The 12,745-nt window shown below is 40.8% G+C and overlaps 1 protein-coding gene across 1 annotated transcript in view; it reads left to right on the forward strand.

The window, feature by feature from the left end:
• The window catches only part of ADAMTS12 (ADAM metallopeptidase with thrombospondin type 1 motif 12), a 371,922-nt gene that overhangs the window by 199,887 nt on the left and 159,290 nt on the right, over positions 1 to 12,745 (forward strand). Inside the window, exons 4-5 of the mRNA XM_047767431.1 lie at positions 7,130 to 7,326; positions 8,129 to 8,212. Of these exons, the coding sequence (XP_047623387.1) occupies positions 7,130 to 7,326; positions 8,129 to 8,212 (281 nt within the window). The remainder of the gene's footprint in view (positions 1 to 7,129; positions 7,327 to 8,128; positions 8,213 to 12,745) is intronic.

Genomic DNA, 12,745 nt, shown 5'->3' on the forward strand with positions numbered 1-12,745 from the left:
TCTATGCTTTATAGCAGGTTCTTATAACACACTGAGAAACTCTATGCTTTATAAATAGGTTCTTATAACACACTGGGAAACTCTATGCTTTATGCTTTTTAAATAGTTTATTTAAAAAATATTTTTGTAAGTAAATACACTGGTGCCGCTGAATTTTACCATGAGAGGTGACACACAAAAAATATTGGAGAGAAGAAGTCCTTAGTCTCCACCTCTAGTATGGGATACTGAAAAATTCTGGCTGAAGAGCTTTGAAAAAAATAGTTCTTTAAATGCAAATAGTGGAGTGAACATGAGTATGATCAAAGTTCTCAGAGGGAAAAAAAGAAAGAAAAGAGAGAGAGAGGGAGGGAAGGAGGAAGGAAGGGAGGGAAAGAAGGAAGAAGGAAGGAAGAGAGGAATGATAAGACCAAATATACCAGATGTTAACCAAATGCTGTATACAGTGACTTTCCTGGAGCACCGAACTTTGGATTTTCTTTTTTTCTTTTTATAGCTGCACCTGCCGCACATGGAAGTTCCCAGGCTAGGGGTCAAATGACAGCTGCAGCTGCAGGCCTATGCTACAGCTATAGCAATGCCAGATCCAAGCTTCACCTGTGACCTATGCCACAGCTTGAGGCAACCCTAAATCCTTAACCCATGGAGTAAGGCCGGGGATTGTAACCTGCATCCTCACAGACACCATGTCATATTCTTAAACTGATGAGCCACAATAGGAACTTCTGAACCCTGGATTTTAAGAGCCCACATATCAGGTCCTGAGGACAAGTTGCTGAGCTCATAGAAGATGGAGAGCTAGAGGGAGACCCATGCACAAAGCCAAAACTTTGAAAAAGTGTCATTCTCAGTGAAGGGTTGTATTAGAAATCAAACCAAACCAACCAATAAAAAACACCCTGCACAGGAAAATTGTAAGGAAATGAACTTATTTTGGCCTAGGTCTGGGTGAAGGAGGACCATGTACTAGGTGAGGAGAAAAAAAGCACATTTTGAAACCTGAATGAATATAAATATTATAATAAATTATTATGCAAGAGGTTATATTGGTGTAAAATTAAACATTAAGTAGAGGGAAAGAAGTGCAAACAATGTCCATATGTGTGTATGTTATATGCCCGTACTTATGTGAAAATGACCAGATATAAATATAGTAAAATTTATTGCATCAGGCAGGAATGGTTCTGTTGCTGTGTGCTCAGAAAGGGGCATATGGCTTCTCAAGGTCTCTGTGATCTGTTTCTCTGATTAGAGTGCTCAAACACTTCTTTATTCATGACTTTCAGCTTGGTTATTGCTGTCTTGCCTAGTTAATATTTTTTACTCAGGGATTCTGGGGATCCAAGAAGAGCTTAGACCTATTTAAACCCTGGGGTCAAGTTGTTGAAATATTGGGCAGTCCTGTGTGATCTGAAGGGTAGCAGCAGCAAAAGTAGCTGACTGTTGGGTTTCTAATTAATATGCTGAGCCTTTGATGCCAATGGATAGAGTGTTAATAAATGGACAATCCAATAGGTATCACCCAGAATTTTCTTGCTAAATTTAAAAGTGCATACGAATTGAGATTCCCAACCATGTATAGTGTTTTCTTCTCGTTTCCATGAAAACTTGGTACCTTCAGATCTCTTAATAAGACTGTACATAGGATCCATGGGATTTTCTCTAGAAAGAGAGTGGGCATATAGCCTTTATGAATATACTGTTTCTGGAAGCCATTGGGTGGATCAGTCTTATTCCTGCTAGTGATGGAGGAAAGCTACTAAAAGAGAATTCACTGTTTATTTACGTTTAATCAACTTAATGAGCTGATGGTTTGGATCAAATGCTACCAGTTGGAGATGGAAGCATCCTCACCCCCTGAGGTTATGAATAAGAAGAGATCATGCTTACAGATACAGAGGGGATGGTTAAATCATCATATCATTCAGAATGTTTATGCACAACAGAAAACTCCAAATAGATTTACTTAAGATATCATTATTGAGTGCAAGGAACTATTCCAGGTGCTGGGAATAAAGGAGTGAACAAAACAGACAAACAACCCTCTTCCATTCTAGCTGAAAAACGGACTTTTATTTATTACTCACATCAATGAAATTTGGAGCTCAAATGTCTAAGGCTGGTGTAGTGCTCCATTATCATCAGGAACTTGGACTCCTATTGTCTGTCTTCTAGCTCGTTGTTCTATCTTCTTTGACATCTGGCTTCTACTTCCTTGTCTAGACCATCCACATTCAGACCAGGAAGGAGAAAGAAGAAAAGTACCTATTATTTCCCGTTAAGTTCTACAAGGTACTTGTAGCACTTCCCTTGGTGTTCCGCTAGTCAGAATTTAGTCACGAGGGAGGCTGGAACATTTAGTCTTTATTCTAAGGCCGTGTGACCAGCAAAAAGTCAAGGAGGAAGAACAAATATTGGGACATCTGGGGGTCTGACACAGTCATCATAAAGGCAGGCACAAATTGCGTTAGGCATGATATGGTATTTGATACAGTAGTTTTAAGGATCTGATACAAACAACAGAGAAGGGACAGGTGGAAGGTACCCACCTTAGATCACCCACCACCTTAGAGTGACTTCCATGTGTTTGGATATCACTGATTCACTCTTCCTTCTATGTCTGTAGATACATCTGAGCATTAAGAAAAGCCTGTTAGGTAGTCTGACCATATTTACTGAGCACATACTACGCTTGGAGAACTCAGCAATCTTTTTTTTTTTTTATTACTCACATGAATTTATCACATCTGTAGTTGTATAACGATCATAACAATCCAATTTTACAGGATTTCCATCCCATAACCCAAGCACATCCCCCCACCCCCCAAACTGTCTCCTCTGGAGACCATAAGTTTTTCAATGTCTGTGAGTCAGCATCTGTTCTGCAAAGAATTTCAGTCTGTCCTTCTTTCAGATTCCACATGTCAGTGAAAGCATTTGATGTTGGTGTCTCATTGTATGGCTGACTTCACTTTAGCATGATAATTTCTAGGTCCATCCATGTTGCTAAAAATGCTGGCTACAGGCCATTTTCACTGATGAACGTCAATGCAAAAATCCTCAACAAAACACTAGCAAACCGCATCCAACAATACATTCAAAGTATTGTACATCATGATCAAGTGGGATTTATCCCAGGGATGCAAGCGTTCTTCAATATCCACAAATCCATCAGTGTGATACACCACATTAACAAACTGAAGAATAAAAACCATATGATCCTTTCAATAGACACGGAAAAAGCCTTTGACAAAATCCAACACCCATTTCTGATAAAAACCCTTCAGAAAGCAGGCATAGCGGGAACCTACCTCAGCATAATAAAGGCCGTATATGACAAGCCCACAGCGAACATCATTCTCAATGGTGAAAAGGTGAAAGAATTCCCGCTGAGATCAGGAACAAGACAAGGATGTCCGCTCTTGCCACTACTCTTCAACATAGTTTTGCAAGTCCTAACCACGGCAATCAGAGAAGTAAAAGAAATAAAAGGAATCCAAATTGGAAAGGAAGAAGAAATCTTTAAAAGTACTGCCAGACAGTGTAGGGGGTAGATATGGAGTTCCAGAGCGGGCCTTTCCTTAGAAGGTCAGGACCAGCCCTAGGCAAATGGTAAGATGGCCCCATGCTGGTCCATCACCCATATCCCTACAGATGGAAGAGAGCTCCATTCTCCAGGAGACCCCCTCTCCCACTGCCTCAGTGGCTCTACTTATGTAATAGGTCTTTCTGGCCCATCAGCACATGAACTTTCATTAAGACCTAAGAAGATAGAGTTCCCATTGTAATTGAGTGGGTTAAGGACCCAATGTTGTCTCTGTGAGGAGGCAGGTTCAATCCCAGGCTTCACTCAGTGGGTTAAAGATCTAGAATTGCTGCAAGTTGTAGCAGAGGTCACAGATGCAGCTCATATCTGGTGTTGCCATGGCCGTGGTATATGCCAGCAGCTGCAGCTCCAATTCAACCCCTAGCCTGGGGAACTTCCATATGCTGCAGGTGCAGCCTTGAAAAAAAAAAAAAAGAATGAAGAGGAAAGCATAAGCTACTTAGAGAAACCTGGGTTTCTGTTCTCACTCTGTAGCTCCTGGACAAGGAGTTTTTTTCTTTACTTTTATGCAGATAATCTTAGAATGGCAGATTCTTGTCATTTGAAGAGGCTTTAACAGTCATTTAATCTAATCCTCCTTGAGCTTGTCTTCCTTAAGGCTGTATTTCCCAAGTGATGTGCCATGGAACGCTAGGTATTAATAAGAGCTCTGAAAACAATGAGTTGCAAGGTCAAGAAAGCTTGGGAAACAGGGTACCAAATTCCACACCTGGAGATTCACAACATAGTTCATTTTTAATAGGCTGGTAGAATTCCCTACCATACATGAAAAGGTTAACTGTGCAGGAGTAAATTCTTTATGATAACCTTCAGAAAAGGAGAGCTCACCACTGAGGACTTAGAGCCTATCAGAAGCCTCTCACAGTGCCCTGGGTGAAGTGTGAAGGTCCCGGAGTTATTCACCAATCCCTCAGTCAAGAAGCTGAGGAAAATGTGCCATCAGAATTCTATCAATGCTTAAGCATGCTGGGGCTCATGATCCACTTTGTTGATTCTTCAGTTTTTCTTGGTCTTCCTTCTGCCCCCAGCTGCCTCCTTCACATCTGGTCTTCATTATAAGAAATGCACCAGAACATTTCTCTCAGAAGATGAGGAAGGGAAAGAAAGAGTGTGGAATTAGATCTCAAACCAGTGGAATTCCTTAGTGTTCCAAGTATTAGTAATGAGTGACATTGATAATTTAAAATAACAATGGATTAAGTTGTTTTATAAATTCTCATCTGATTGACTCCTGAACGAGATCTTAAAGCCTCCCTTTTATTTTTACTTTAATTATGTTTTTATTTGGGGAAGTTTCACATTTCCAAAATGGTCTGTCATTGCCTTTCTTTTCTTTCATTTTCTTTTTCTTTCTTTCTTTCTTTTTTTTCTTTTTCTTTTTTTGGCAGGTTCTGAATGAAGTGAGGGCTTCGTAAAGCAAGACCAGTCAGCCCTTGGAGAGCATATTTCATTTTCATTTTTTCAGGTGCTTCTCCTTTTTGTCACCCCTAAACCTGGGGTGTAATTCAAGATGGCTTTTGCCATCTATAACTTAGATTCATGTAGCCTCATTTGTTTGAAAAAGGACAGCTGTTTTCACTTTAATAGAGTGGCCAGTTTTGAGAGATGGTTAGTCCATTACCTAAGTGCAAAAATCTTTTTGGTTCCCAAGTGAATGAAGTAAACTTCTTCTTAATTAAAATGAGCTTCCTAGCCGAGGCGTTTCCAATCTACCCAAAGCCAGCCTGAAGAGATAGTCACCTCTGGCAGGTCAGCCATTGTCCCTAAAGGATATGGCCCACACACTGACATTCAGCTCTGTTGGGAAAGGCCCACGGTGTTCTGCCAAGGAGGGGATCTGGTTGCAAGTGGGTGATAGCAGCAAACTGCTGACAATTGTGCGGTTAATGGAAAGGTATGTTTGTTCAACTCAGACAACACCAGGGTTGAAAGGTCCCAGAGAGATGGTGTCATCTGGTGGTTTAAAGCTATGCCCTGTGGAAAGCCCCTCAGGGCCATCTGCCATATCCCAGTGATCACAGCCACTTTCTTTTCCTTGCTCGTTGCATCTTGTTGTACAGTTTTTGTTTGAAGAAAGGGTTCGTTCCATGATTAAATGTTAAAGTAAGAGTTTAGTTCTGTTTCTCATTATATGGGGATGGGGTTGGGGGTGATGAGAACATTTGCCCATGATCCTGGGACCTGCAAATGGCTCATTGAGGAAGTGGTTCATGCCAGGCCCAAAGGGGTGAGGAGTGAATAGTTGTCAGCAGTGGACAAGCCATCTAGACCCTATCAGACTTAAGACATTCTTCTTCCACTTTCCAAGCACACGATGCCCAGGAATCCCACCCCCAGCTCCAAGCCATCAATCTAAATGAGATTCAGGCTAACTCATTTCAAATGCTCATCTGCTGCTTATTAGCTATGAGACTTTGGACAAATTTGAATAAATGTAACCTCAGGGGTCCGGGCTGCTGCTGAGAGAAGGTAGGAGGTGTGTGGCTGTCTTCCTGATAGAAATCTTCAAAGACTGAGATTCTGCTTCTCCATCAGCCCAGGAAGCCTTCTTTCCTTACTTACTCTTTAGGTAAAATTCATTTTATGTCAACTCTATAAGCCATTCTGGGCCATTGACTCCTTTTCAACTTGACCACTGCTTGGGTTAAGCTTCCCAATGTGTAAAGTAGCACCTTATTCTTATTTTGCTTTTAAATAGACCTCTTTCAAGTTTCAAGGAGGTTCTTCTCAAACTTCTGGGAGTTTGAGAATGATTCCAATTCTCTTGATGATTCTATAGCCTCTCCTTTGGGTTTTGCCTTCCAAACTATGATCCTCATGTATTAAATATTTTCCATACTGAAACCTGTTAGTCATCTTGAGAATTTTACTGGCCTTCCTTCTCTTGATGTTTTCTAGCTGTATTTACACCTTCTTGAAGTAGGCTGTCCTGAACCACATGCAACTTTTCCAGCTTTCCTGTTCCGCACTTTGATACATGTTTATTCTGTGGAACACAGTGTGGTGTATATGAAAATGCATGATTGTAAGGCATAGAAAATCCTGGATCATCTGGGCTGTGTGACTTTGAGGAAGTTATTCAACCAGGCTCTTTGAGCATCAGGTTCCACATTTGCAAAATGGAGATGGAAGTGTACCTCAGGTGTCCATGAGGATAAACAACTTGGCATTTTAAACCTGGTACTCTGCCTTGCATTCAGTAAGCACTGAGTAATTTAGAGGAGGAAAAGAAGGAGAAGAAAGAGAGAGTTCCCATTCTTGATTATAATATCTTTATAATAATGAGGGACCTATTTAATGAAATAGGTAATGGTTGTTTTAAAGCAGTACTTTTGAACCTCCTTCACTTATCATAGTCATATTCATTTAAATTGACCTCTCCTTCCATTTCAGTGATACAGATCAGAGCATTGCATTCACACATCATTAAACATAAGCTTACATCCTTGCATCTTCATAAACAGAAGTCAGTCATGTGGGAGAGAGGGGGAATAAACCCACTATCTTCTGGTCAATGTTTAGACAGTCTTGGCACCTCCCAGAAGCAAGAGCTGCAGCGGGAGAAGTGGGAGAGGAGCAACTCGCCAAGCAGAAGCCTTTCTCGGCGTTCCATCAGCAAGGAGAGGTGGGTGGAGACGCTGGTGGTGGCTGACACAAAGATGATTGAGTACCACGGGAGCGAGAATGTGGAATCCTACATCCTCACCATCATGAACATGGTATGGCAGACCGCGTGGGGAAAGGGGCAGCTGTGAATAACCATTGTGAGATGTCCTCCACCCCCAAAATAAGAAAGAAAAGACTTTTTTTGGGTCCTTTTCATGTATATATTAAATATTTATTTATATTTATATTTATAAATACATTTCTATGTATGCATTTTATATTGTTTATATTTATATATGTGTATAAATATTATATTTTTAAGTGTATTTATATTTTAAAATATATTTTATTTAATCACTTGTGGTCATATTCATTTTATTAATAAAAATTAATACAGATGTAATCCTATTTTAAAATATATTGATCATTATAAATATATTCCCTGCCTAAATAATTAAGGATGGAAATTCAGAACAAACTAGTCTTTCTCCTAAAAACATGTATCCTGTGAAAACTTATAATTTATCATGAATATTTTCTACGAGTTTTTATCAAGTGACTCTGTCATTTTAGTATGATTTTTCCCCCTCACTGATTTATGCTAGTTCGCAAATGAATAAACTGAGGCAAAGGACTAGAACATGATTTCTTCAAGGTAGTTGGAGTTAGAATTGGAATAAAGTTAATGACCCCTGATTTTAAGCTTCTCTTTTGATGATGTTTGCTTTCCATTATTGATGTTTTCTGCTTTCCCACACGGGCATATCCAACTCTTCTTTGCACTCTACCAAAAATTCCTGACCTATAAGATAAGGAATAATTTAAAGTGCATTACGGTTCTGTTTTTTTTCTCTCCACCAGCACTCATCTGTTATCTGTTCACATGAGGCTAATGGTTTCCATTTCCAACTCTAGGTCACTGGGTTGTTCCATAACCCAAGCATTGGCAACGCGATTCACATTGTCGTGGTCCGGCTCATTCTACTTGAAGAAGAAGAGGTAAGGAATAAATTCTCTTCTGACCTGGATCCTCATAATTCCTACCTCTTTTCTTCGAAGATCTCTTGAGGGATAAGAAAGAAGTTACCAGACAGATATTTAGAAGTGCATCTGTGTTATTTTCTTGGGAATTCAGTGATGGCAAGTGGGAGATGGAGAACATTTCCAAGATGTATGTATGTTCTTGGAACCATCTGTTTTCGTCTCCAGTAACTCGAAAATCAGATGGACCACAGTGACTAAGAGTATTCCAGAGTGGAAATAGACTAAATCATGTTATGGCTGGCTGGTTTCAGTAAACGTTAGGAGGGACATGGAAATATGGAACCTTTTATACTGTTTATTTATCTCCTGCACAGTAATACATGTCTCTCAGGTCTGGGCCCACTCGTCTCTCTGCATTTTTACTTGGGGATTTCATCTATCTTCAGAGTCTTACAGAACATCTGTATGCTGAGACTCAATTGGTATCTCAAGCCCAGACCTCCTACTTAAGCTCCAGACTCCTGTCCAGTTGCTTACTTGACATGTTGGATGTGTCTTAGTCCACTCGAACTTGGAAACTGAGTAATGGAATTATTGGTCACTCCCTGCCCAAATCATCTCAATTCTTCCTCCTGTCATTCCCCAAGCCTCCATCACAACCATCTCAGTAAATAGTGCTATTCTGCACTATTGCTTAAGCCTGGAAGTCTTTCTTGTTTCCTTCTTTTCTTATCTTCCACGTTACACAGGAATCCCTACAGTGCTCCTACCTTCAAAAATACATCGCAAAATCACCCACTGTTGAGCACCTCCACAGTCATTGTGTTGCTTTCAGCCTCATGGTACCCTTCCTAAATCACCTCGGCAAAATCCCAAATGTTCTTCCTATTTCATGCCCTGACCCCTAACCATAATCCAGTCTCTATGTAGCAGTTAGAATGGCAGTTTTAAATACAAATTGAGTTTCACCACTGCACAAAACTAATAGATTTATGTTTTTTAGGACAATGTCAACATTTCTTACTATGTCCTGCAGAGACTTTCATGGTCAGACCTCCATCCACCTTCCCAATTTTTCCTGATGTCACTCTCTGCCTTTGCACTGGCCTTCGGATAGGTTCAAGAACACACGAGACACTTGTCAGCCTCTTGGCCTCTGCGTTTGAGGTTCTCAATGCCTGAAACACTCTTCCCCTGTCTCTGCTCATGGTGGGCACCTTGTCACCTCTCAGGCTTTTGTTTAAATGCCACCTCCTCAGAGAGGTCTCAACGACCAACCTACTTATCAAGCTGGTCCCACTTACTGTTCTTATTTCACTAATACTGCTCTCACATTTCATTAATATTATGTGCATTTGTTTACTCTTTTTTTTGTTTAGCTCAGCCACCATCAGAATGTGAATCCTATGAGTGCACAAACTAAATTCTTTATTCTCGGCTTTATCTCCAGCACCTAACACAGTGCTTGGGCATGAATGAATGAATAAATGAATAAACAGAGTGAAATTTAATGAAGGAGTGAACCAGCCAACCTGCTGAAACGACTTTGCAATTTATAGCCCTTTACCAGGGGCTGAGATAAGTGAAGAAAGGCATCATTCAAATCTCCATCAACAAGAGCCCAGAGGTCAAAAGGCTCAAGGCAGGGTTTATTGTTTTCGGAGCAGAAGCCTCCACAAAGAAGATTTTAAAACAATGATTTCTGGAGCCTGGATCCCTTTTCTTTCTTCTCTCCCCTACCACCCCCACTTCCTCTAGTCATTCAAGACTTTGGGTATCCCTTCCCAAGAACCTTTTGTTAAGAACATTTAGAGCTTAGAAACCAGGCAAAGCAAAAACTCTATGTCATCTCAATATCTAACATGACCTACCTAACTCTATGGGGAACATAACTATGATTATTTTTTACCATTGGTTAGGGCCTTGCTGTGGTAAAGTTAGGTGTTAACATGCAGAAAACTCATAATGTACAAATGGGTTTTGTCCAGCAGAGATGGAAATAATTTGTAAATTTGGAAATAATTTGTATCCAGCAGAGACGATAACTCCAAAGATTATGGTTTTATTGGTCTGTGGAACATTACATAATTGTGTATTTAATTTAGCATTCTTTTTTTTACCTACTCTAGTTGCATCAGTTTCACACATCTGTCTTTGAACCAGCTTTGCCATCTTGCCTGTCTCCTTATTAGCGCGTTAAATCTATCTTGAACATGTGCTCACTATATGTTTGTATGAGAATTATGTTTTGAACTTTTTGGAAATTATACTTTGATACCTTGGAGGACAAATTTTCATTATTGTGTAATGGCCTAGCATCGGTGCATGCTTACCCACAGAGGGGAAATAAGGAAGGTTCTTCTGGCTGTGGGAAGGCGAATCCTTTACCTTCTGCAGTCCCAACAGTGGCACTAATAGGAGCTCACACTGCAGCTTCTGTGGAATGCGCCTTTTATAACTCTGCAACTCTCCATTCCCAGGAAACAGTGCCATCAAAGTCTTGCTGCCAGTGGAATCCTTTGAAAGAACTTGATTGGCCATTACCTCTCTGACCCCATCACAATTATGTTGTTTTTTTTTCTTCCCATTCTCATTTTGGAAGTGCAACGAGACAAAAATGATGTGCTGCAGAAAGAAAAGAAAAGAAAAAAAAAGCCATTGCTTCCTTCCTTCACTTGTCAAATATCTTCCTCATTTAAGCTTCTATAAAATCTCCAAGTGGTACAAGGTTCATAACTTGACAACAGGATTGTTAGCTCTTTGGAGAGCTGCAATTCACAGTTCTCATTTTCTTGATTCTCAGATAATGACTCAAGTGATTCTTCACATTGTTGATGAATGAGCAGCCCCAACAACAACAAACGGCAATGATTCCAGCCCTTAATTAACATCAGGGTGGCAGCCACGGGCAGAAAACACAGTGTGAGGTGTTGGGAGGTGACTGCTCTTGGGCAAAGAGACCTGAATTCTAGTCCTAACTTTGTCATCATCATGCAGGGAACTCTGAGAAAATCACATCATTGCTCCATCCTGCCTTTTTTCTTCATCTTTAAATGAGACTCAAATCACGGTCCATCAACTGTATGTGAGATGCCGTGCTAGCCACTGAGGGTACAAAAATGAATCTAAGGCCTATCTCCTGATTCTGGGGTGCTTAGGGTCTTGGGCACAAAGGCACAAAACAGAACACTGCAAATAGAAATTTCCATCACTATGAAAAAAAGCAAAAGAGTACCTGGGATAAGGCAGGATACTTGGATGTCTAAGCTGGGTTTTAGAGGAGAAGAAATTAACAGTGAGGAAGGACATGGAGGTAGAAGGACCTGGAAATAAGGACAAAAGCTTTAGTGCTTAAACTAGCACTTTACCTATGAGGGGCTGAGCCTCACAGCCAATTAAAATCTGCCTACCTCCATTCACCCCTGCTCTTGTTCCAGTGTTGCCTATCTCTGTGCATGACATCAGTATCCTTCCAGTTGTAGGCACCAAAGACCCAGAAGGCCTCCTTCTCTCCACTTCACCCATATCCACACCATCATCAGGTACTGCCAATTTTCTCTGATCAGCTCCATTTATATCACTTTAATCCAGGATATCTCTTCCTAAGCTTTTCTTGTATATACTTTCTGGTTTGCTTAGATTCCTTTCAATCTCGTTGTCTCATTACAGCCAAGAAGATCTCAGAATGATAGTCTGATCATCTCTGCTCTCCTGACGCCCCTTTCTGAACCCCATTCCTGGTTTAAAGCAATCCAGTGTTGTCTTGATTCCCTCTCTCATCTCTTACCACACCCCCGTGCTCTTGGACTAGAGTGATAGCTGTCTATTCATCATGCTTCCTCCTGCCACTGGTCTTGTTATTGCCTGGACTGTCTTCCTTCTTGTCTTCACTTAGTTAACACTTTAATCCCCAGATCTCAGCTCCAGTGTCGCTTTGCTGGGCAAGTCTTCTTTGATGTCCATGCCCAGTAATATTCTATTACATATGCCCCACAACACTGTGTGTTTCTCCTTCGTAAACTCATATATATCCCAGTTGTAACCTTACATCTCTTTACCTGGCGCCCTTTCTTCTGTTAGTATGTAAGACTTAAGGGCAGAAGCTGGGTCTGCTGCTGCTCACCATATAGCCCTACTGGCACATAACAGATAAGAGAAGGAGTGAATGAGTGAGGCCAGCAGTCAGGGGTCAGCCATGGCCAAGTTATGACAAACCTGTGGCCCCATGAAGGGATTTGGATCTAATCCTGTGGAAGCCTCTGGATGATTCCAAACCGAGGGTTGAAATGGAGAGAAAGGCATTAAAGAGATGGCCCTGGGGCTCTGTGGGAAGTGGCATTAGATGGGGACACTGAGGTAGGTCTCATCCATCAAAGACTTGATTCTTTCTTTCTTTCTCTCTTTCTTTCTTTTTTTTTTTTTTTTTTTTTTTTTTGCTTTTTAGGGCCACACCCATGGCATATGGAAGTTCCCAGGCTAGGGGTGGAATCAGAGTTACAGCTGCTAGCCTACACCACAGCCACAGCAGCTCAAGATCTGAGCTGTGTC

Source organism: Phacochoerus africanus, chromosome 1, assembly GCF_016906955.1.
Source record: "Phacochoerus africanus isolate WHEZ1 chromosome 1, ROS_Pafr_v1, whole genome shotgun sequence".
Taxonomy (NCBI): Eukaryota; Metazoa; Chordata; class Mammalia; order Artiodactyla; family Suidae; genus Phacochoerus; species Phacochoerus africanus.